At 47.7% G+C, this 22228-nt stretch overlaps 1 protein-coding gene across 1 annotated transcript in view; it reads right to left on the bottom strand.

The window, feature by feature from the left end:
* The window catches only part of LOC104277025 (histone-lysine N-methyltransferase, H3 lysine-36 and H4 lysine-20 specific-like), a gene marked incomplete at its 5' end in the record, with an annotated part of 40599 nt that overhangs the window by 1724 nt on the left and 16647 nt on the right, over positions 1-22228 (bottom strand). Inside the window, 13 exons of the mRNA XM_009873575.1 lie at positions 6-620; positions 4518-4722; positions 7647-7753; positions 8210-8351; positions 9690-9806; positions 10712-10981; positions 13557-13669; positions 14263-14468; positions 14762-14918; positions 15240-15419; positions 16829-17029; positions 17714-17837; positions 18245-18388. Coding sequence (XP_009871877.1) covers positions 6-620; positions 4518-4722; positions 7647-7753; positions 8210-8351; positions 9690-9806; positions 10712-10981; positions 13557-13669; positions 14263-14468; positions 14762-14918; positions 15240-15419; positions 16829-17029; positions 17714-17837; positions 18245-18388 — 2581 coding nt within the window. The remainder of the gene's footprint in view (positions 1-5; positions 621-4517; positions 4723-7646; positions 7754-8209; positions 8352-9689; positions 9807-10711; positions 10982-13556; positions 13670-14262; positions 14469-14761; positions 14919-15239; positions 15420-16828; positions 17030-17713; positions 17838-18244; positions 18389-22228) is intronic.

Genomic DNA, 22228 nt, shown 5'->3' with positions numbered 1-22228 from the left:
CAGGCGGAGTGACAGGGTGGTGGGAGGTTTGTCCGAAGGCTGCAGCCGGAGTGAGAGGGTTGTGGAGGGTTTGTTGGATGGCTTCAGCCTGAGGGACAAGGTGGTGGGGGGTTTATTTGACGGTGGCAGTCTCAGTGCCAGGGTGGCGGGCGGTTTGTCTGGCGGAGGCAGCCTGAGGGCCAGGGTGGTCGGGGGCTTGTTGTTGGAGGGCTGCAACCTCAGGGCTACGGTGGTGGGGGGTTTTTCCGATGGTGGCAGCCGCAGCGCAAGGGTGGCGGGAGGCTTTTCTGGTGACTGCAGTGCGAGGGCCATGGATTGAGGTAAACTGTCCAGAGGCTGAACGCTCAGATCTGTGTCCGTGGGCGGCTGCTCTGGTGGCTGGGTGTCCTCACCATTAGCCAAGGCTTCTATGGGAGGCGCATACTCACGAATTTCTCCTGGCTCTAGAGGGTTAGGCCCGCAGGGATCGTGCTCGGTGCAACTTAAACGTCCATCCAGCTTGGAGATGAAGAGCATGCCTTCTCGGTGCTGCTTGCAGAAGGACCTGGGGCACATCTCGCAGAAGGAAGCTGCTTCCTTGCCACACATATCACACTGATGCCATGGGCACTCCCATTTTCCTGCAGCACAGACACAGGAGAAAAGACACACACCGTAAGAGCAGTACAAAGGGAAAAGATCAGGCCTGCTGCAAAAAGAGTTCAAGGGAGAGTAGGAACACCCCTGTAATACTCCCATAAAATTCTGCATGTCCTCCTCGGTTTCTGCCACAGCTCCTGGGCTCGACAGGCTGCTAATGGGAACCTGCGTCCTCAGAAGCAACGACGGCAATGACCATCATGACAAACACAAACCACACCAAAAGCCCATCTGGCTCCAGCAGGACACTTACCAATACAGGCACCTATAGAAGAGCAGACACCTCCAGCTTGCATATCTCTGTGGTCCTGATTTTCACATACAACAACAGTGATATCTGTGTACAATACACTCAACGAATATTTTAAGTACATGTGCCAGGTTTTTCTTCATTCTGGGCCCACAACTTCCCTTTCCGTTATCAGAAAGAAGTGAGAGGGCAGTGATCACAAGGGAGTAAGTTTGTATTGTTTCTGTACCCAAAGGCATCTTCCTTAACCTCTGTGTACGGCCATGACAAAAATACAAACACGAAACCAAGCTGCTCCCCAAGGAGCTCCATGTCCACACTGATTCTGTTCACCACCAGTATCAACACCACTACAGGGGAAAAAACACTACATCTCAAGATTCTGTCTTTTTTCACTTGCAGATGAATGACCTCACTGGTTCAGCCCCCTGCTCCCCCAGCCAAGGCTGCGGCTGTCTCTACCAAACGCTTCTCACCAGATCACGGGCCCAAGGAACAAGACCATTTGCGCTCAGGGTAACGATGCTGACTTCCTGACCTCTTGCCACAGGACCAGCACAGTTGCCTTTCCATACACCTCCACACTCCCCCAACACCCCACAACCCCACCTTCCCCTGCTGTCAGCTCCCTGCAGAGCAGCCCTCGCACGGGAAGCACAAGTGGTGACGAGAGAGCAGCCGAGGACACCAGCTGGGCCACAGCACTTCCCGGCCCTCTCTGAACCAGGCCCACACGTCTGCGGCTTTGGCCACCAGCTCCTCTCCAGGAAGGCTGGAAGAGAGCGCGACTGGGGCAGCTGTGGGCATTTCTACACGCACTTGTGCTCCCTCAGCCTTTTAAGCCCCTCTCTACACTGCTTTTGTGCTGGGGTTGAAGACAACACATAACATTTTTTTCCCCTCCTCTGAGGGGAGTCCAGGGCTTCTGTTCCAGTCTCAGAATGTGTACATCACTCTTCTGCATCTTTTCCAATTCTTCAGCATCCTTTTCAGAGCAGGGATGTTTAACACTCTGCAGGGCTTTCCCCCTTCCCAGGCTCAGGGTGCTGAGCACAGGCTGTCGCTGCTCCCCCTGCACCATTAGCAACCCAGGGAGCCGTGTTCAACGCTCTCTCCAGCTGCTGGGAAGACCCTGGGACTATTACTTCAGAGGTCATTTGCACAGATGGAAAATAAAGTAAGTCAGAACCTGCCAGTATGTTGCAGCAAGGATAAATCCTAACAAACCACTCTAATGGTCTTTGACAGGATAAAAGGCCTAATGAATAAGCAGCCTCTCCAGAGACAGCCCAGAGCTCTCAGAAGTAAGATCACACAATTAGTAACATGCAAACAAGCAGGAAATTCCAATTACTCGACAGCAATGCCCATGGCAGAGGAAACATTTGAAGTAAAAAGTGCTGAACCTTTCATGTCTCGCATGATACTCTAAGGAGTGGGCTATGAAAATAACAACCTACATGCAAAAAAGAGTAAAATGGGTACAAGTGACTGAAAATCATTCTCAAAAAACCAGCTATTAATGGACTTCTGGGAAACTGAGGAGGCGTTTCCAATGACATCCTTCCAGAGTCTATTTTAGCCTGTACTTCAGTTTAAATTTCTGGAAGCAGAACAGCAAATACTCTTACAGAAACAGGTAGATAACAAGATTTCGAGGGACTGCAAACCCCTTGTTACAGTCATAATGGATGCTCTTTCACCAACAGGGTACCGCTAATGATCTGTGCAAAGCAGGCCTGTGGGAGGAATAAAAATAAGTACGTGAAAAAGATCAAGACAAGGACTCAAGAACGATGGGGCAAATCAAAACCATAAAAGTTATTTCTGCAAAACAAGTCAAATCTCACTTACTGAGAAATTTTATGTAAAACACAAAACATAATTCCTCCCTTCTGCTGGTGTTAGCAAGATCTTGGCTGCAATACTGTTAAAATACTTGTTGTCACAGTTTAAAAAAAAGGGATAGGCAGGTGGGACATAGTCCAAAACAGACCAAGAACAATAATTACAGAAAAAAATAGCTGCAAGGAGGGGCTGCGTTTGTTCAAGCCTGATAAGGACTAAGCAGACAACAGTCTCCCACTATGTAAAAAAACAGATATCAGACAGATGGCAATACTTTTTCCAAGTTAGGTTGTTAGGAGGAACTTTTGGAATGGAAAAAAGAGGAACAGGCTAAAGGCTGGATTCTCTTTTCTTGGAGACTTCAGAGAACAGGAAAACCTGCTAGCGTGTTACAGCACCCTGTCTCAGCCCACAAAATTGAAAAGAAAGTTGATTTTCAGGACTCCCTCACCCTAAAGGATCAAGTTCCATAGGAATGACCTGCACTGCCCTGGGCTTTCACATTACGCTGTTAACAGCATAAGTTCAACGAGCAATCCAGGCTCTTTTGACAAATGCCCTGTTCTCCCCAAAACTCAATACATGCACACCCAGAATTTCTGTCATCTACAAAATATGCCACTATAGCCCTTCTACACCTTCTGCCAAATTACAGCGAGAAGTGCTAAATGCCCAGTTCTGGCTCCCTGTGTCACACCGACACAAACGTTCTGTCACTGTGACACTCCTGGCAGTTACTTTCAGAGCCTGCTTGGTTCCACATTGCTCAGCCTGTCTCCTATGTGCTCAGAAAACACTGTCCAGAGCTGCAGAGATAACAACTAATTACAACAACGCTTACAGTATTAAATCAAAATATTTACAGCTCCCTAAACAAATTACTTCCATGCAGTTGTCTTTATGAACCAAATTTATTATCACAGCAAAAAGCTCTAAATCAGGTTTGATGAGTTATTCTACCTAAAACCTTGTAATGTAGCACTGCAGATATTCTTACCACTTGATCTTGTATCAGCTCTTCCACACTCCTGGCCTGCCAGGACTCAGCCCAAAGTTTTTTCACTTTCTGAGTTAAACCTGAACACTCATTAAAGGTTGCAGGAACACCTTTAGTAATCAAGACAAACTGAACCAATAGGAGACATTGCCCTTATCCAGCTCCTTCAAGACTTTTAAATGCAATGTATCTTTTCCTCCAATAGCAGCTAATTCACACTTTCTGAGCTACTCACACACTAGAAACGGTTTTATCACTCGTCCAGGGAGCCTGTTTCTTTCTCAGCATCCGTCTAGATGCATTTTTTTAATATTTTTTCATTTTATTTCAAACTTCTGTCTTCATTTTACCACAAACTAGGATATGCTTTGACACCGCTCTCTTCCTTAACTATGAACTCATGGCTATTCAGACACCTAACACTCTTCTGAACTCCTGTTTCCTATCACTGCTTTTCCTCACCATTTAACCCAATGGTCAATCTGAGCAACAAACACCTCAAGTTTTGTTGGGACTGCCCTGTCAGGGGGGGGACTGCCCCAAGGATGGTGTCAGCTCACCAGCATTACTTTTTTAGGCAAGGACCAGCTCTCCCTTCATTTAATTCACCTTTTGGCAGTCACAGTAGGGTTGTACAGCGCGGGGGAAAAGGCCTGTCCGAGTGAGAGAGATTTGAAGAGGCTGTGAATTGAGCGCAAGGTGATGAGCAGTGCCTGGGACACCTCAAGCCAACCCGGTGACCCGAGCAGAGCCCAGCCGTGGAGCCCGGAGCAGAGCACTGACCTGCAGGTCTCTTGGTCAGGTTGAGGCAGTCTGCGTGGTACACTTTGGGGCAGCCTGGCTTCTTACAAGAAACCAACTGCCCTCCGTCCCCACAGCTGAAACACTCATCCTCTCGCTCCTTCATCACCTCCGCCTGCGACCTGCGCTTCATCTGCGGCCGCCTCTTGACCTTCTTGGACTTCTCCTCGGTGACAGCGGGTTGGCTCTGCAGGTGAGACAATGCCAGTTAATGCAGATCCTTGTCCCTTCCAGCTACAGGGGAGACAACAGCAGACCCTGCAAACAAAAATCCCACTGCCAGACATACCTGAAACATATGTAGTAGCTCTACAGTGCTGCTTAATATTTGGCAACTAATTTACCACAGCAAATAGTTATTTTTCTCTCTCTCCTTTTTTTTTTTTTTTTTTTTCCTCAAGAGCCTGGAAGCCCTGCACCAAAGCCTGGTTAAATACAGGATATTTACAATTAGCAAGAGCAGAATGAGGAGCCAGGGGCTGCCCAGTGTTGCTGAGCTCATGCCACCTGTCACAGACTCTTCAGATCCTCAGTCAAAGCAGTCAGGTCTCCTTGCACCCACGACTCTTGAAGAGTCTCTCCCAGGCTTTCCTGCGCTTTTTGACGTTCCTCACTCCTCTCTCCATCTTCACTCTGAATTTATCTGTGATCAGTTTAGACCTGCCCTCATGTCAACGCTTCTCTTTTCCAGCAGTTTTCCCCTCTCCCTGTAGTAACCACCAGGACACACTCTCCTCACAAACCAAACACTTTCAGTCTCCACCCTCGGTCTTCATAACAGCCTTTTTACCACCTCCATTGAGCTTATTTCTCCCAAACACAAGTTACAGAAATATATACACTACTTAAGATGAAGCTCCACAGGCTGTGTACAGTGACACCAGCACTTCTCCAAAAGAGCAGCAAATCCCTCACAAAACACGGCCGGTATTTGTCTTTTTCACAGCTGCCTCACAACAGCAGCTCAGTCCTGCGGCAGCAGCTCCCCAACAGCTCCTTCGCCTCCGTGGCTGGTCACTGATGATCTTTAGATTTGCTTCTGCTGTTACCCTCTGGCTGTGTGCTCTAGTGCATCGAATCCCCGAGCTCCAGTTATACTCAGCGACTTCTCTGCAACTGCCCCATCCTCTCCCACATCTTTGTGTCATCTGCACAGTTAAATTATCACCCTCCAACAGCTGTGTTACAGGCAGTGATGAAATAATCACAACTGGTCCTGAGACTGGCATCTAAATGGCTTAAGTGCTCTCTCCTCTGGCCCAAGGCTTCCTCCAACACCGCCCCCACTCCAGGCTGGGCCCTCAGACCACTTTGATCTTCTCTCGACTAAGTCTCTGGTGATACCAAACACTCAACTCCACAAAGATGATGCTACCTGGCCCCAGTCAGTGACCTTATCAAAGCACTTGGTTTATCTAAGCAGAGGTGAGCTGTATTTTATGCCATAAAACACGCCTGTGTGCCACCAGGGAGTTAAAGCTCTTGATTGTTTCCTTCCCCTCCACATGTGGCTATTTCTGTTTTCATCTCATCATGCCCATTGTCAACTGGGACAAACCAGGCCCTTCTTATCACTGAGAATGCAGGTGGCAAAATCGCTCCACCTAAACTATTCCACCTATTCTCAGTGCCTCTGCCAGCCAATTACAAAGACAACAAGAAAAACCTTTCACAGTTGATTTGAATGTCTAAGCAATGTCTAACAGCTGGACTAAGTGATTTGCACTTGCTCAGTGCAGTACAATAGACTCCCAAGTATTCTTCCACACTTCCAGTTAGAAAGGTCACTTTTAAGAGTGAACTTGAGTATAATTAGTGAAGTTTTATCTTGCTGTATCTTCAGAAACCTTAAAAATGCATGTATTATGGGATGAATTGAAGACAAAACAAAAAGACAACCCCCAACATACTGTTTTCTTGGGTGTTGTTTCTCAGCCTATCTCATCAAGATGGAATGAGTTGCCTCAGGCATCGAGATGGAATATTAATGACAACTAAGGGGCACCTTTCTCTGATTTCCATCACGCAACCCGCAATTTCAAGGCAAAAATTACAGCCAAGCCATGTATAACACCCGAGCAGCACAAAATCAATTTAAGTCGCGAGCCAAAAAAGAGCTAAATACATCAGGTGTGCAATTCACCTCATCTGTCAACTCCTGAAGACATCAATTTATTTTTTTTTCCCCAGAAGTTAATTTTCTGCAGAACTAAGCTCTCTGGAGAATTCACAAAACCTCCCCTATATATTGACAGGGGTTAACAAACGTGCTGCTGGAGCTTTTAACCCTTAACCACGGGTAAGCAAGCCGCCAGTACCCACATGCCAGAGCAGAGGGATTAGAGACTGATTCTGTGAAGCTCTTGAAACAAACCAACAGCTGAGACATAGATTTCGCTGGCAACAGCTGGGAACTCGGCCAGCTGCTCCTGTTATTTCCTTTTCCCAGCGAGAACCAGCTCACACAAGAAGGTAATTGAAATCAATTCCTGTTACTGTGACATTACACTTACAACACGAAGGTCTCAAAGTTGGTGCGTTCTAAAAGCTAGTGATTTTTCGACTTCAGATACGGCAAATTTCTTATTCCTGTCTGATGTGTGCATTTCAGCCACTTAATCAAAAGAAGGAAAAAAGCCCAGGAACTTTCTTATTGCAGCAAAGATGGTGATATAGAAGCCTTCCAACTCCACAGCAACTCCAAGTCTGAAGGAATGTGATTTTGCTGGCCTTCCACGCATGCTCACAATTTGCTCAGGCCTTTCCTTTGGGAAACGTGGGGGTCTTTCTGGTTATACAAGAGCCTTTCCCATGCCTGCCCTTTGCCCCTCTGATGTGATGGAAATTGGAAGCAAAAAATTCTGAAATAAAACTTTCATTTACTCTTCCGTTGTAAAATACAACGTCTTGTCATTATTTATAGCAACTCTAGCAAGTCTAAGATCTGCACTCTCAGAACGAGAACTTGGATATCCAACTGATTTCAAGCAGCGTTTTCATGGCCCCTATTGAAACCAAATTACCCTTCCTGAGATATCTGCAACAAATGGTACACATCTACACAAGGAGGTAATAATTTGGAAGAACAAAAGCTTAAATTAGGCATCATACCTTTGGTCGTACTCCTAGGAAGCCACTGCAGTTTGGGGCACCACATTTACAAACTGTCTTTCCATTTCCCAAACACTCCAGATTGTAGTTGAAAGTCAGCTCAGTCCCTGGCACAAAAGCAGATCAAAACCAACCAAGTCGTAACGAACCACAGAGCAGAACATCTTACTACTGAAGTAAAACAACTTTTGAAACACAACGACACAAGTGACTGGCACAACTCTATGAGGACAGAAACTATTAATCTCCCCACAGAGCTGCACGGATTGAAAATTCAGTGCAACCCCACACTCTTACCACATACTGCAGCCAAAAAGGACATTCGACCCCACTCTATAGCATGCTCAGTTACATTTTTCAATCCTGTAAATTAGAACTACGAAGCTCCATTTATACCATGGATGCATATGTTTCATTACATCAGGGCTGGTGTTACATCTCGCGAGTGCCTATGTGAAAACAAAAATTAAGAATCTTCCCAGGGAGCTACAAACCCTCCCCCTTGGTTGCAGAAACACTCTCATGCTCTTAACGGCCAGTGCTGACAGAGCGGGGATCCTTACCAGCTTTGATATTTACAATTGCGAAGAGCCCGACCCGCGTGTCGCCGTTCACACACCACTTCTGAGTCTCGCAGTTTGGCTGGCAGCAGTGGTTCATGAACCGAGCGTAATTGCCTTTTGGCCCAGCATCAATGATTCGATCCTGCAGTGAAAAACAAAACAAAACCAGACTTAATAAACTGTTATTTCCTGCTCAAGCTGCTGCAGCACAGCCACCTTTACACCAGGAGAGCACTCAATAGCAGCGAAAAGTATATCTGGAGGCATCTGACGACCCTTGCAAAGCACTGGAGTTCATATACATGTTTTAACACATGTGGTAAGTGTTGCTGTGTTGCCTGGATGAGCAACAGACGCCCAACCAGTTTCCACACATTGACCTCTCTGGCCGGGGCTGGCAGACCATATAGCCAGACAGCGTCCTGCGCATCATTTTCCTCTTCAAAGACACACGGGCTCCCAAACACATCAGGAAAATGCTACTCTGCTACTCCCTGCAGTGTCAGTACCAGATAAACACTGCACCAGCACACTCCCAAGGCAGCACTTGTGGTTCCAGACTCCTACTTCTGCTTACAAGCAAAATACCAGTTCCTATTTCTTGCATGTCAATGCACAGAAGGAAAAATAGGAACAGTATCTAACGCAAGGCTGCTCTGTACAGCATCCTCTCATTTCTTAGAATGCATCAGAGAGGAGAGGGTAGCTGCAACTGAGATTTGGTTTTGTACTAATGAGAGATATTAACACTTGGTTTTGTCCCTGTTCCCACCCATCAGCCAGACGAGGAGAACGAGACAGAGTCAGTGTAAATTTCCAGCAAGAAGTGGAGAGAGCCAGAAAGTGGTGACATTTTTATCCTGTCCCACACTCACCAGCTTCTTCCTGTGCCTGCCTTCTCAGATTCCTTCTAATCTTTCCAAGGTTGAGTGACAATGCGTGGAAAGCAGCTGACAAAACTACTTACCTCCGAAAGCCAGGAGCTCACACCAACCACCCGGCCTCCAGGACCCACTGAGGAATCTGTATGTGCAACTCCACCCTTCTACTTAGATCAGCAAGACCTGGGATCTGAACTTCAATGAGGGTCTCACTGTGCCTGATATTTAAACACCCGAGGACTGACGCCTGCTCTGGCACACACCAGTCCAGTTCTGGACTCTTTATGGTTCAGCTGGTGGGAGGGGTCCAGAGTTTACAAAATTCACCCTGTTATGCTGAAGCACGGTCTACGATCCTCAGACAGTTTTACTCAGACAACTGCCTCACCTCTTCTGAATGAACTCCAACAGTCGGTTCAGACTTTGTTCCTAATCCTAATACCCAGTGTTAAATCCATTCTTTTAGTTTTCTCTTTAGTGGAAACACAGACCAGCTCATCAGCAACTCTTACTTGCTGGAGAAGACCACTACGATGCCTTCCTTGAAATCATTTTACTTCTGTCTATGATGCTGGTGAGACAAAATTTGTTCCACATACCTTATCCAGTGTCAACATATAGAAATTGGTGATGTCATGCTCCTGAGCATAGCGAATTCGGGCTCGGCACTCCTCTTCATCAATTAGCTCCCCGACATACTCATTAACAAATTCACCCTGCCAGAGAGAAAAAAACAACCTGGTAAGTCAAGACAAATTCCCTCCAGGATGGAAGGACATCAACCTTTGTGCTAAAACCTTGTTCCTGCTTCCTATATGGAGACCTTCTCACAAAAATCTTCCTCTATGCTTTCCAGCCAGTTTGACCTATACTCTTCACCAAGAGCCTTGAATCACGTCTCACATACTCAACAAATAACGTGGAATAAATTAAATAAAGTAACATTGGTCATCAGATTCTTCTTTGTGCTATGGAAAGAATTAACATAACTGCATCCAAGCTCTAAACAACATCCCTTTAGGGTCCAACCACACTGAGCGATAGGATGCACCTCGGGCTGCTCCTGCAGTGAATCCATAGAGCTCCCCTGTAGCAAAGTACGGCAGAGATGGTATTTTAACGGTCAAAGGGAACCCCAGCCCTCCTCCATCAGGTCTAAAAGGTGCTTCCATTAGGCTACCAAATTTTGTTGTTCCCAGACTGTCAGCTGGAAGTGTAACAGAACAGGCACATGGGATGGCAGACAGATCCTTTAGCCTGTAGTAGGGCAGGCAGCAAAACCTAAACAGGGTAGGCTCACATTTTTCTACTATTCTCTGGATCTTCACCATCTTCAGGCCGGTGATTTGGTGTGCTCATAAAGCCCATTGTCTACACAAGCAGGCAGACTGAGCAAGCATCTTTCTTACCCCATGGGACGTCAACATGCAAACAGTTTTCCTGGTTAGCTGAGGCAAAACATTGTTGTTGGGACTGAAAAAGTTAAATTCAATCATTTCTTTTCTAAGTGTCATTCTACAGCAAGAAGTCTCCTTCAAATTATGGAAGTCAGTAATTTTTTTAATCTCTTGAAACCAACACTGAGTAAGAGAAAAATCACATGCAGAAACAGAGTACGTACCTTTCTGATATCTGTTTTGGCTTGCAAGCCCCAGCCTCGTGCCAGCGTGCGGAAGATCTGTACCTCAGGGTACTGCCGCTTGGAGAAGCACTGGTTCTGGCAGCGCTCCCCAGCGGGGCACACCATGGGGTGGCATTCGTACAGCAACATGCGGTTGATGCATTCTGAGTCCAGGCCACACGGGTTTTCATCTGTCGGTTTGCAGTTGCAGCGCGGTATCTCGGACAGGTCTGCAGTGAAGATCTGCACCTTACCCACAGGCCGGTTCACCTGGAATGCACAGGAAGGAAGGATGTCAGCTTTTAAGGACACATCCCGACAGCCACTTCTAGACTCACCCCTTGCCTACCAGCCAACAGGCTGCAGTGCCAGGTGGTCACAGCAAGGGGCAGAAGGACACAAGCACAGGCACTCATGTACTTTCAGCCACATTATTTCAAAAGGTACACAGATGGAAAAGCTAAGAAGGTAAGAAGGATGCAGATCCCCCAATTAGCATTGTCTGGTACAATGTACCCCGGAGAGGGGAGAGGCTGCCAAATGCCTCCCTCCCGTCACCTCTGTATCTACTACACCCAACTCAGGTGGCCCAAGTGCTCTCGTTGGGTGCACACTGTACCTGTGACCAACACCAAATCATTTTCTGCGTGAAACAGCACCTCCTCCAGTCTCTAAGGGTCAAGTCCTTTTCCTCACAGCCCTGTTTTTTGAATCTGTTACCTTCAAGCTCGTTTTGCTCTCAGCTGTCACTACAGGAACCAGGCACACATGCCCATGACAGAGCACAGAGGACCTACCTATGCACCAGGCCACAGGCAGTTAGCTCCCTACCCCATTGTCTTGCAGGTGTAAATGAAAAGAAAAAAACACAAAGCCCAAAGAGGAGCTCAGAGTTAAGCCAAGGAGCTCTCTCAAAACAGCTCCAGAAGGAAGCAGAGTGCAGCACCAGGTGGAGAAGTGACTGGCTGTCTGTGGCATGAGCAGGGTCCTTTGGTTTTGGTTAAAGGCAGCAAACGCTGAAAAGCAGGCAACAGAGAGCCAGGACTTTTGAGAGAGGTACTGAAGAGCTCCTTGCTGTTCTTTGCCTGGAAGAGCATTATCATCAGCTCCCTTTCCTAGGATACGAAAGGATGGGGTTCATTTAAGCAAAACTATTCCAGCCCCCATACAATTTATCTAGTCCCACCCACTGAGCAAAGTTTTCGAGCTGGCAGCCTGCCTGAGGCTGACCTAGCTCTGACTCTCACACCTCTGTCTAAAAGCAAACCCTGCAGAAATGCCTGAATCATCACTCCAGCACAGTCTCCCCCTTCCTCCTCACCCTGCCTCCCATCTCCAACCTTCCTTGTCACTCTTGTATTCTCCTCCGCTGCCTCTCATCTCTTACTCAGACTGTTAAGCTCATCACCTCGTAAAGGGTGATGAGACTTGTAGGATTAGGAACATCCACCACCAGGCAGACAGAGGTGTCCAGGCTGGCTCTGGCCCTACCACCCCAAGCACTCACAGTGTCGCAGCACAGTTGTCCCTCTCAGCACACACACATGCCCAGCCGGCCTGCCCTACAATCTGAGGCACAAAACCAGCTCCAAAACAGGGAAATGCTTGGACTAGACCCAACCCTGACATGATAGAGGATCCCAAGTCTATTTTGCAGCAGGCTCTTGTGTTGGTGCTCCTTGGGATGCACCCTGAGGTGTTCGTCTCTTTAGAAGGCCCATATAGGGGTGGACACAGCCAGCTTTGGCCACTCCGCCCTGAAGCCTACCCCAGTTCACTGTACGCTCCCACAAATTGCTTTGCTTTCACAGAGACAAACAGCTTGCACCCAGACCTCAGAAGAGGCGCCATGGCTAACGACCATAACTGTTATTTATATTAAAAGGTTGTTTTCAAAGGCTCCAAACTGCTTTCTAGGTTCCTTCATGTTGCAGCCAGACACAGGCTTAAAAATACCTATAACGAGAAACTGTATTTCCTCCCCTGAAGCTGCTTGGCCCATACTGCTGCCACAGCATGCAGTGGTGTTCTTCACACGGGGCACTAATCCACGTAGGGCACACCCACCTGTCTAGAAATCCTAGCTAGAAACAAAAAGCACCAGCAATGACTTAAGCCTTTGTGGTTTGCCACATAAAAGAGGGAAGGAGCAGACAGAGGCAATGAAAAAAGAATCCCTGTGTTTCTGATCAGTCTGGACCCACATCTCAAGCACATGCACCCACCTGGCCCCAGCTCTCTCTTTTAAGTCACCTCCACCCTGTAGGACTTCTATTGCTGCTCCAACTCTACCTCAAAATACAGCCCTACACTAAAGAGTTTTCCAAAACTCAGCAAAAGGCCCAATACTCCAGCATGCACATCTACTTTAGTATTTCTCCTCAGTCACTAACTAATACAGCAAGAGATATAAAACAACAGCAGAGAAGAAATGATATACTGTGGGTTAGCACCCTCCACACAGCTCTGCTCCGCTGCACCACCGGGCTGCCCACTTTGCCATGAGCAGCAGGCAGTACTCGAGCACCCTGCCTATTGCCAGCACTCTCCTCTACAGTCTCAACATAGAGACGCTTCCTTCAGACCACACAACTGACACAGAACAGCGCAGAGATGTCCAGATCTGTTCCAGTAAGTCAGAGTACCTCTGTTACTGGTGTCCAGCCTCCATACAGCTCTGTGGATACATGAATCGTTTCTGTGGAGGATGACTGAAGATGCCAAGAGGACCAAAGTAACCTTCAAACGCAGCCAGACGCCCAGATTGTTTCTGTATACCTGTAAATCACCTGCTCTGACAGCTCAAGACTTCTCTTCTGCACCTGTTCCCCCCACTTGCCCTCACCTTGATGTGTTTGTAGGGAGGAGGTTTCTTGTCATTCTTTTTGTCTTCTTGAAGCTGTCTCAGCTCTTTCTGTGCCTTCAACTCTTCAAATCTTACTGCAGCTTCCTGAAGAGCTAAGCGAGAGAACACTTATGTGTCATGAGGAACTCCCTCTGCTTGCAGGGAGCTGGGCTGCCAGTGTCCACCCCACACTCACAGCTCCACAGGGAACCTCCCCAGCTGTGTGCTTCAGAGGGAGAGGTTCACCAGAGGGTGAAGATCTGGCCAAGGCCACAGGGCAATCCCAGGAGTTACAGTAAGGGACGTGGTCCATGGGTGAGGAAGCATCCGAACTGTCAGCTAGCTTTGCCTGCTTTTTGGGCTGAGGTGTGGGGCAGCTGCATTCACAACTCAAGCACATTTTTATACTCAGATAACAGTTGTTTCAGACACAGGGAAGCTGTCAAAGCAGCAGCTCACTCAGGTTTAGATGGGCTATGTCAGAGCTAGAGAAGCATTCAAGATCTGCACACCCGTCTGCCTCTCTGGGAGACAGACTAACAAACATCCTGAGTACGCTGGATGACAGGTCAGCAGCAGCTCATTCTACAAATTTAATTTCGCTTTAGGTCTAAGACGACATTTTTCTCTGTTACAAGAATGCCACTTCGCCAAATGAGAATGAAGAGAAAAAGAACATGTATCTCCCTGGATGAAGCCAAGTTACCTTTCTTGTATATGCCATCCACGCCCTTCCCCATCTTGTCTTTGCTGCTGACGTCACCTTCCATGTAAGGGAACACACGGGCCTGGTGGGTCCACAGGTAATCCTTGGAGCCGAAGAACAGCACAGGGAACTCACCAATGTCGTGTTTCATTTTCTGGATGTTGACAGGAATTGTCCTAGGATGGCAAATCTCAGCTGGCCACCACCTGTAACACAGGGATGGGCAGATGAAACCTCTGGCTTCTTCATTTCCAACCACCTCAGAAATATACTACTGCATGGAGACATGGGGGAAAGTTGTGCAAAGGCTACAGCAAGACTGGTGGGGAGACAAGAGGCTACTGGAAGAGGAAAGCACGGATTTTACCGGCTGCTACATGCATGCAAAAAGAGCCAGAGGCTGCTGCACTGCACCCTGCAGAGAGGAGCTTCTCACCTCAATCATCATGAGCCCTGCATGAAGAAGTGATGGGGACAAGTCTGCTCTACCTTCACCTACCTGTAGCGCCCAACTTTCACCCAGACCACTTCCTTGTAGTGTGGTTTTTTGCCTGCCTTGCAATCATTACAATACCAGCTTCCCTCTGGCATCTCAATGTTTAGACACTCACGGTGAAACGCAGCCGGGCACGACTCGCAGCATAAAAGGCTGCCCCCTGCAAAGAAAAGGAGAAGGAATTAATCAGTCAACGTGCACAAGCCCTGGGCTCCACACTTCCAGACAGACACAGCCAAGAAAAGGGCACAATGCTCTTCCGCAAATCCTGCTGTGCCCTATCCACGCTGCAAAAAGAATCCTTCTGAGGATCCAGAAAATGTCCTGGTCTGAAGTTGGACTTAAATGGGGAGGGACAAGAAGATGATCTGCTCTCTGCAGTTCTTTGGCACACACCGGACAGGGAAAGCTCCCACCTACTCTAATGACTTCTCGTCAGAGCACTCCTTGGTGACGGAGGACCCAGCGCAGAGCATCTCACCTTCCGAGCAGACAAAGCACCAGCTGACATTGACGTGCTCATGGTTGCGGCAGCCCCTCCGTGCGGTGAAGTGATTGGGGCAGATGATGCTGTTGGAGGCGAGGACCACGGACCCAGCAGCGAGGCAGAAGTCGTTGGAGTGGTACGCAACCGGGCACCGCACGCAGCGCATCAGGCGACCTGGTACCGAAACACGTCGGGAACACGGTGAACCTCAAAAGCAGGACAATTTTTTGTTTCCTGCCAAAACTAGCCTCTATAGATAACCAAGGAGCCAACTATAAGCAGCCATAGATGATCTTTGGAAGAGGAAACTGACCTTTAATTTTTATACTGTCCACGACATACTCGGTAGTTTCCTATCACATTATTTACTACAACACTATATATATGATTAAAAATATATTTGAATATAACATATATAAAACTGTATTATTTAGAAGTGAAAAACCTTCTGCATGCTGTACAGAAACAGTTCAAAAGTTCACAGACTGCAACTGCTTCCTATCATACACAAATAATTAGTAAATCAGCTCAGACAGTAATTACAGAGGGGGTGTTCCAAGTGCTTAGCTGCACATAATGAAACAAATCCATGTAGTTCCCAAAACATCGGCACTTGTCTCTCCACTTTACCAGATTTTACCCTGAAATTGCAGAATGAAGAATTCAGAATTACCTACAGACCTAATTTACTCAAGGTTTTTGAAAGCCTGTTTTCAGCTCCTCACAGGAGACTACACACAGGGAGAAGAGGTGCGAGAAAAGGGGCAAGTCTGACCACTGAGAAGCAGCAGCCAGAGGAACACAACACAAATGTTCAGTGATCAGCTGTGGGCTTTCAGCCTTAGTGTTGTTTTTGACACCAAATACTGATATATGGGAGACAAGGGAAGACAACAACTTTAACACAAACATTGAGGATAAAACTAGAGCTGGTGTTATGGTCACTGGTCTTAAGATAACAGAGATTTATACAAAGGTAGCTTTAGAAGAAAATACACAAGGCAAATACATAAAAATTTTAAGTTTAATCATGTGAGATAAAGGTCAAGGTATTGCTGCAAACAGCTCAAGCAAATCTTTGCCTGAGAAACTCAGCCCAAGGCTGTCATTACTGCAAGATGAGGGTTTGCATTATTTTAAAAAAAACAAAACCACAAAAAACCCCTAGAACAGTATCATAGCTTTTATTATGCTGCTCTCTATGCCTTGATAGCCCCCATCTGCAGCCCTGGCACAGTGGAAAGCAGGTAGGAGAAACACGAGAGTGTCTGCACAGACCACAGGCTTATTGAAAAACCCAGAGGCACGTGGCATCGCTGGATGTGCAGGCATCCAAGGTCTGAACAGGCGAGAACATTTCAGCTGCCATGTGTGATCATCAGGAGCGCTGATGAGCAGGAACCTCACCTACCGACACCACCCTTCCACCCCCAGAGAGAAACGATTCCTCAGCAAACGCCACAGTAAGCACCGTGGCAAGATGAGAAAACCACCAAGAACAACTAACTGACTGCACGTGGGACATGAAGCAAAGAAAAACCTTCCACCTCCATCCCCTAGACCATGCTAGAAGATTCCAATACCTTTAGACGCAGAGATGTTTGCTGGGTTGGCAGCATGGCAAGTCATGCAAATGTGCAGGGAGCATCGGAAGCCCTTGTTCTGCAGGACGGTGGGCGGGTACTTCTGTATGCAGGCTTCATGGTAATACTTCCCACAGAGGGGCAGCAAGCACCTTTTGACATCCTCCCCGCAGCTCTTGCACACAAAGCAGGTGTGGACCCCTGGAAAAAGAGCAGCAGCCGTTAACACTAGTCACAGAGAAAGGCTAAATGAAGACACTTCCATCAGGCTGCGTGTTAGCACAGAACAACTTGCCAACCTGCTGCATCAACATCCTACCCCAAAGGACAGCTCTCTGCAGCAGGCTAGTTTTGCCTGCAGCTGCGATAAAACTCTAGATTGAAAAAAAAAGATCATTATAGTTATGATTTCAGGCTAGCAAAAAATAGAAGGAAACTAAAAATAAACAACTTTACTTAGACACTCCCCCCCCATTTCCAGACTGCTCCAGGCTCACCTTCCCCAACTCCATGTGTTGCCAGGTCTAGTCGAGAGGTGGCGCCCCTGCCCAAAACAGGGAGGTTGGACTAGATGATCTCTAAGGTCCCTTCCAGCCTAGGCCATTCTATGACCTATGATGCTCTAACTGCCTTCCCTCTCCCTAGTCCCAGATAGATAAGAATTTCCCCTTCTCTTTCCCACCACATCTTAGACAGTCACTTCTTCACACCCCACATACCTGAATGAACAGCAAAATGAGTTAAGTAAAAAGTCATTATCGAACATCTAACCAATAACCAAAAGACTGAGAGCTAGTTAGTGGTGCTTCTTGCTGGCACATCACTCCATCAGCGGATGCACCAGGTAAGCATGCAGCAAGCACTCTGTCTTTCAGAGCTCAGTACCTGTGGAACACTCGTTGCAGATGAATTTGCCCTTTGGCATCTCGGAGAGCCCAAGGCACTGCAAGTGAAAAGCACCACAGCACTGTGCCTCACACAGCAGCAGCTCCCCCGGCTTCTCGCAGATCTGCAGGGAAAAAAAACACAACGTCAGCCCTGAGCAACCTCCTTCCCCAACTCATCTCAGTGACAATCCATGTGCTGGCCCGGACTGCCAGAGAGACCTCTGCAGAAAAATGCTAAACTTTCCTTGCATCAGTTAAATCAGGTGGTTTATGCATCACCGTTGCCATTTGCCACCCAGTCCCTGGTACCACGCATTGGTTAAAACGACACTGGTCATGTCTCCCTGCCATCTATGGACTTTAGCAGGAGGACAGGAAATCACAGAGAGGCAATAAAAATCTGGCTAATTCTACGATAAGCACCTTAAGGACACCTGATCTTACCTGGGGCACTTGCGTGTCTCCAGAACTTACAGTAAAAATACTTTACAGTGGTAAAGTCTCAAAGAGATTTCTTCAAGGACGTTACCTGACACACGTTCTCCTTGAGTGCTGCTCCTCCTCCACGCTCTACCTGCATCTTTTTGGACGAAGGCACACCATGGTCATTCTCTGACCCTTCTTCATTACCCTCTTTGGGGCTTGCAGCAGTCCCATGAACTGATGTCTCCCCCTTCAAAAAGAAATCCAGAATCAGGGCTGCCAGTACATCCTGTCCTGACTCGGAAACTAAAAGTTCAGCCATCGGTCTGTGTGTGCTACCCACCCTGGAGAGAACATACCCCATCAGTTCCACCAAGACTTACAAGGATGGAAAGAGCTCTTAGCTTACTAGATCATAAAAAAAAAAAATACACTCAATACAATTATTTTCCTGTGCATAACCCCCCTCTGAAGAAGCAGTTGTGGCTGAGGAAGAAAGGTATTATCCTGCACAGAAAGAAATCAGGAATGCTGGAATAGTCTGAGGCACCCTGCACGCTGCAATCTGCTCGCACTGAAAATGCAGATGAAAAACTTCACACAACCTTTACTGCAGTTGTCAGCCAGCAAATAAACCAGACTTTTCCCCCCAGTTGTCTCAGCTTGTCCTAACCCACGTAAAATACGGGCATGTAGGTATTCAACACCTGTGTTAGTATGAACCAGCCAGCCAACACCAAAGTGACCAGGGCAGCATTTACACCATCGTCCTGCCTGGGGCATCGAGTCTTTCACACACATCTGATCGGTGTGTTAGGACAGCGCTGACTCCAACATGTACTGGTGAGAGAGCACCGTGCGAGAACCTGGGTTCAAACGATAAAGCCCCAGTCACATCTTTGTGGGCCAAGTCAGGGATCCTGCCATAAGGCTGCCCAAGGTGGAAGGATGCCTTCGGATGTGCCCATGGGACCTGCCCAGACACTGTCACAGGGAAGGAGAGAAGCAGGTATCCTACAGACATCGGTTTCTACCAGAAGCTACTGCTGTCATGGAGCTGCACACGGCAGCACCACCTTCGCTTTCGCCAGGAGTCAGCTATGAGCTAGGGAGCACCACCCTGCCAGCTTCTAGGCCTCTCGACTCTCACCAGCCCCAGCGGCCACTCCAGACTGGGTATGCCTTAAGCTCCGTTATTAATGCTGTACCAAAGTGATGACTTTAGCCAAGTGCTTTGAACAGGACCATTTTAAGGACTCTGCCATTTTTCTATAGCCCAGCTCACTGCAGTTACCTGAGCGACCGCAGTGTGCAGCTGCCAGTTTCTCCTTGTGTCACCAAGCCGCATCCAGTGCATGCTCAGACACAAACTGTACACCTGACAGACCTCATGAGGAATTAAAACTGCTGGCAGGGGCAGCAGCAATCACTCTCATACCTTCAAGCCTGCTAATTATCACGAGGAGCTTTGCATCACTTCACGTATGAGAGAGCATCAGCCTGAGTTTTCAGTCTGAGCAAAACAGGGACATAAAGATCTCCCAAAGTTTAAAGCTGGGAGAACCTGGAGCTGGTCATTCTGGTCAGATAATGATGCTTCCTCGGCTTGTTCTGTTGGTTGGTTGGTTTTAGGTTTTTGGGTGGGTTTTTTTGGTTTTGATTTTTAATTCCCTAAAAGCAGAAGTAAGAATTTATTTGGAGACATTTTAAAGGCATGGGAGTTTTGTGGAGCAATGATGCACAGGCGCACTGACAGTATATTAAAGCACACAGTACAAAGATGAATAGTATAAATTGCCTTTATCGAGCACCAAAAAAGGAAAGTCCCAGCTACAAACTACTGCCAGTCCAACACGCCATACAGGGTACAGCCTTACAGATCTACCAACAATCTCACTGGAAGGCTGGCAGCAATGCAGCCTGTGGGAATACTGGCAATGAGCACGTAAGCTGCTGCCACCCTACCACAGCCCTAGCAGAGGGAAGGGAAAGGTCTCTCCAGCATCAGTAAAACAACCATCTAAGAACACAACAGCCACCTTTGCCTCTACACACAATAGCACCTTCCCAAGCTACGTGCTACGATACTTCTGCTCCTGCTGCTGCATTTCTGCTAGGAATTACACAGGCTGCTGCAAGGCAGCCCTCTGGCCTAAACACTCATTCTGGCTCCTGGAATGCTCCAGGAGCAGCACCAGTGAGCAGTGCTCCAAGGACTGGTTACAGCTCAGGTCCTCCTATTCCTACATAGGTGCTCCCTCCTCTGCTCAGGGTGGCAGGGGTCACTGTAACAAAGAACAAGGGCAGGATTAATCAGCTACTCCTACGGGCAAACAGCATCAGCTATAGCTTCTGCGTACGCTGGAGCCCCAGTGTCACAGACACAAAGTGAGCTGAGCCCCTCTCATGGTCACAGAGGTCCCTGTCAGGAGGGGCAGGGTGCTGGTTGGTAAACAAGCACCACCCACCCTGCAGTCAGTGGCACAAGCTTCTTGCTGAAGCTAAGGTTTCAAAATAGTGTTTTGGAAGCGGGGACATACTCAGATATGCTACGTTTGTCTGTATGACATGGCCAACCTTCTGGCCATTTTTCTACCACGGCCGCTAGGACTCCTTGGTGTGAACCCTGATGAACATGTTTCGTGTGTTAATGGAACAGGAGACTAAAACGCATCTAGTGGTCATAGAATATTAACCAGCAACGACCTCCTCAGATCTGAAAGCACTTGCTAGCAGCGATACTACTGTAACACCTGGGCCCACACTGCCCTGCTCTTTCAGCCTAAACCCATCCTATGTGGTTCTGGCAAACAGGTGGCAAACCTACACGTTCCAAGCACCAAGATTTTAGCCTTATTTTTTTTCAATGCTTCCAGAACCACACAGTGAAGAGAGCAGGACGGGCAAGACCAAATACCTGTGCTATGTGAACAGGGAGAAGGGATCACCATTTAAGCTGATCACTCAAAAGAACCTGTTACTCTGTTCCCCCTCCTTCCCCTACCCAGGGTGAACTGCAGAACTACAGACCTCCTACAGAGGGCAGGTCTCGGGTCTTCTTCCAGAGCTGTATCTGCTGCTGTATCTGGCACATCCTCAAAAGCCTGGCCTGTTCTTTGGCACAGCCTGACCTTGGCTCACAACCTTGACAACCATTTCAACAGCATTTTCCATTCCCTTCTCTCAGTCTCTTGCTGCCCTGATGTTGTAAACTTGCATTTCTGGCTCCACAGACACACAAGGACAGAGAAGCCTGCTTAGTTCAGCCCAGGCAGACAATCTTTCTTCTGCCCTCTTTCCTCTGAAAGCAGCTGGATTCAAGGCTTCACTGAGCTGTATTATCATATTTGTCCTAGCACTGTTCAGCACAAAGTGGAGTCCTTAAGGACCAGCATGGTCGGAATTTCATATGAAGGAACAACTGCATCTCCACAGCACACCAATACTCACCAGTACACACACACTCACCTAAGCCAAGGGCTGAACACTCATCACAGCAGTTCAAGAGACACAATCCCAAACAAACAGATGCTGGCAGGTGCTGAGCGTTGCCTACTCCCCCCCCGCCCCCCCTTTTTTTCCCCCCATGGTTTACCACACTTCAGGTACTCAACACAGATGTCTAAGGCTGGAGGCAGTTAAGACTCCCTGGGTTTCCTCTGCAATGAACAGTGGGTGCAGGGCTCAGAGCCCTGGCCTAGCTGCTCTGATTGGCCCCTCTTTTCTTAACAGAGAATTTGCTAGCTCAGAGCTGAGCAAGTCTCTTAGTGGATACCTACCAGCAGACAGTGTTAACTGCCCCCAGCACTGGCAAATATATTTGCACAGGCTTCTTCGAAACACAATTCCAGATGAGCACACTTCAGAAAGAGCACTGACACCATCACAGGAGGACTTGCATGACCCCACTCTATCATCCCCATCAGAAACATCCTTTTCAAAAAGCAGTAGCAGCAGCGGGTGGCTGGCACTGCTCAAAGCAGTGTGAAGTTTGTGCTCTCCAGAAAGCTGTATAACAACAATAAATATAACGAGATATGTCTGTAATTGGCTCCTGAAATACATACTGACTATCCTGACAGAACAGCCT

Source organism: Apaloderma vittatum, unplaced genomic scaffold, assembly GCF_000703405.1.
Source record: "Apaloderma vittatum isolate BGI_N311 unplaced genomic scaffold, ASM70340v1 scaffold12360, whole genome shotgun sequence".
NCBI lineage: Eukaryota > Metazoa > Chordata > Aves > Trogoniformes > Trogonidae > Apaloderma > Apaloderma vittatum.
This window is presented reverse-complemented; position numbering and strand designations above follow the sequence as displayed.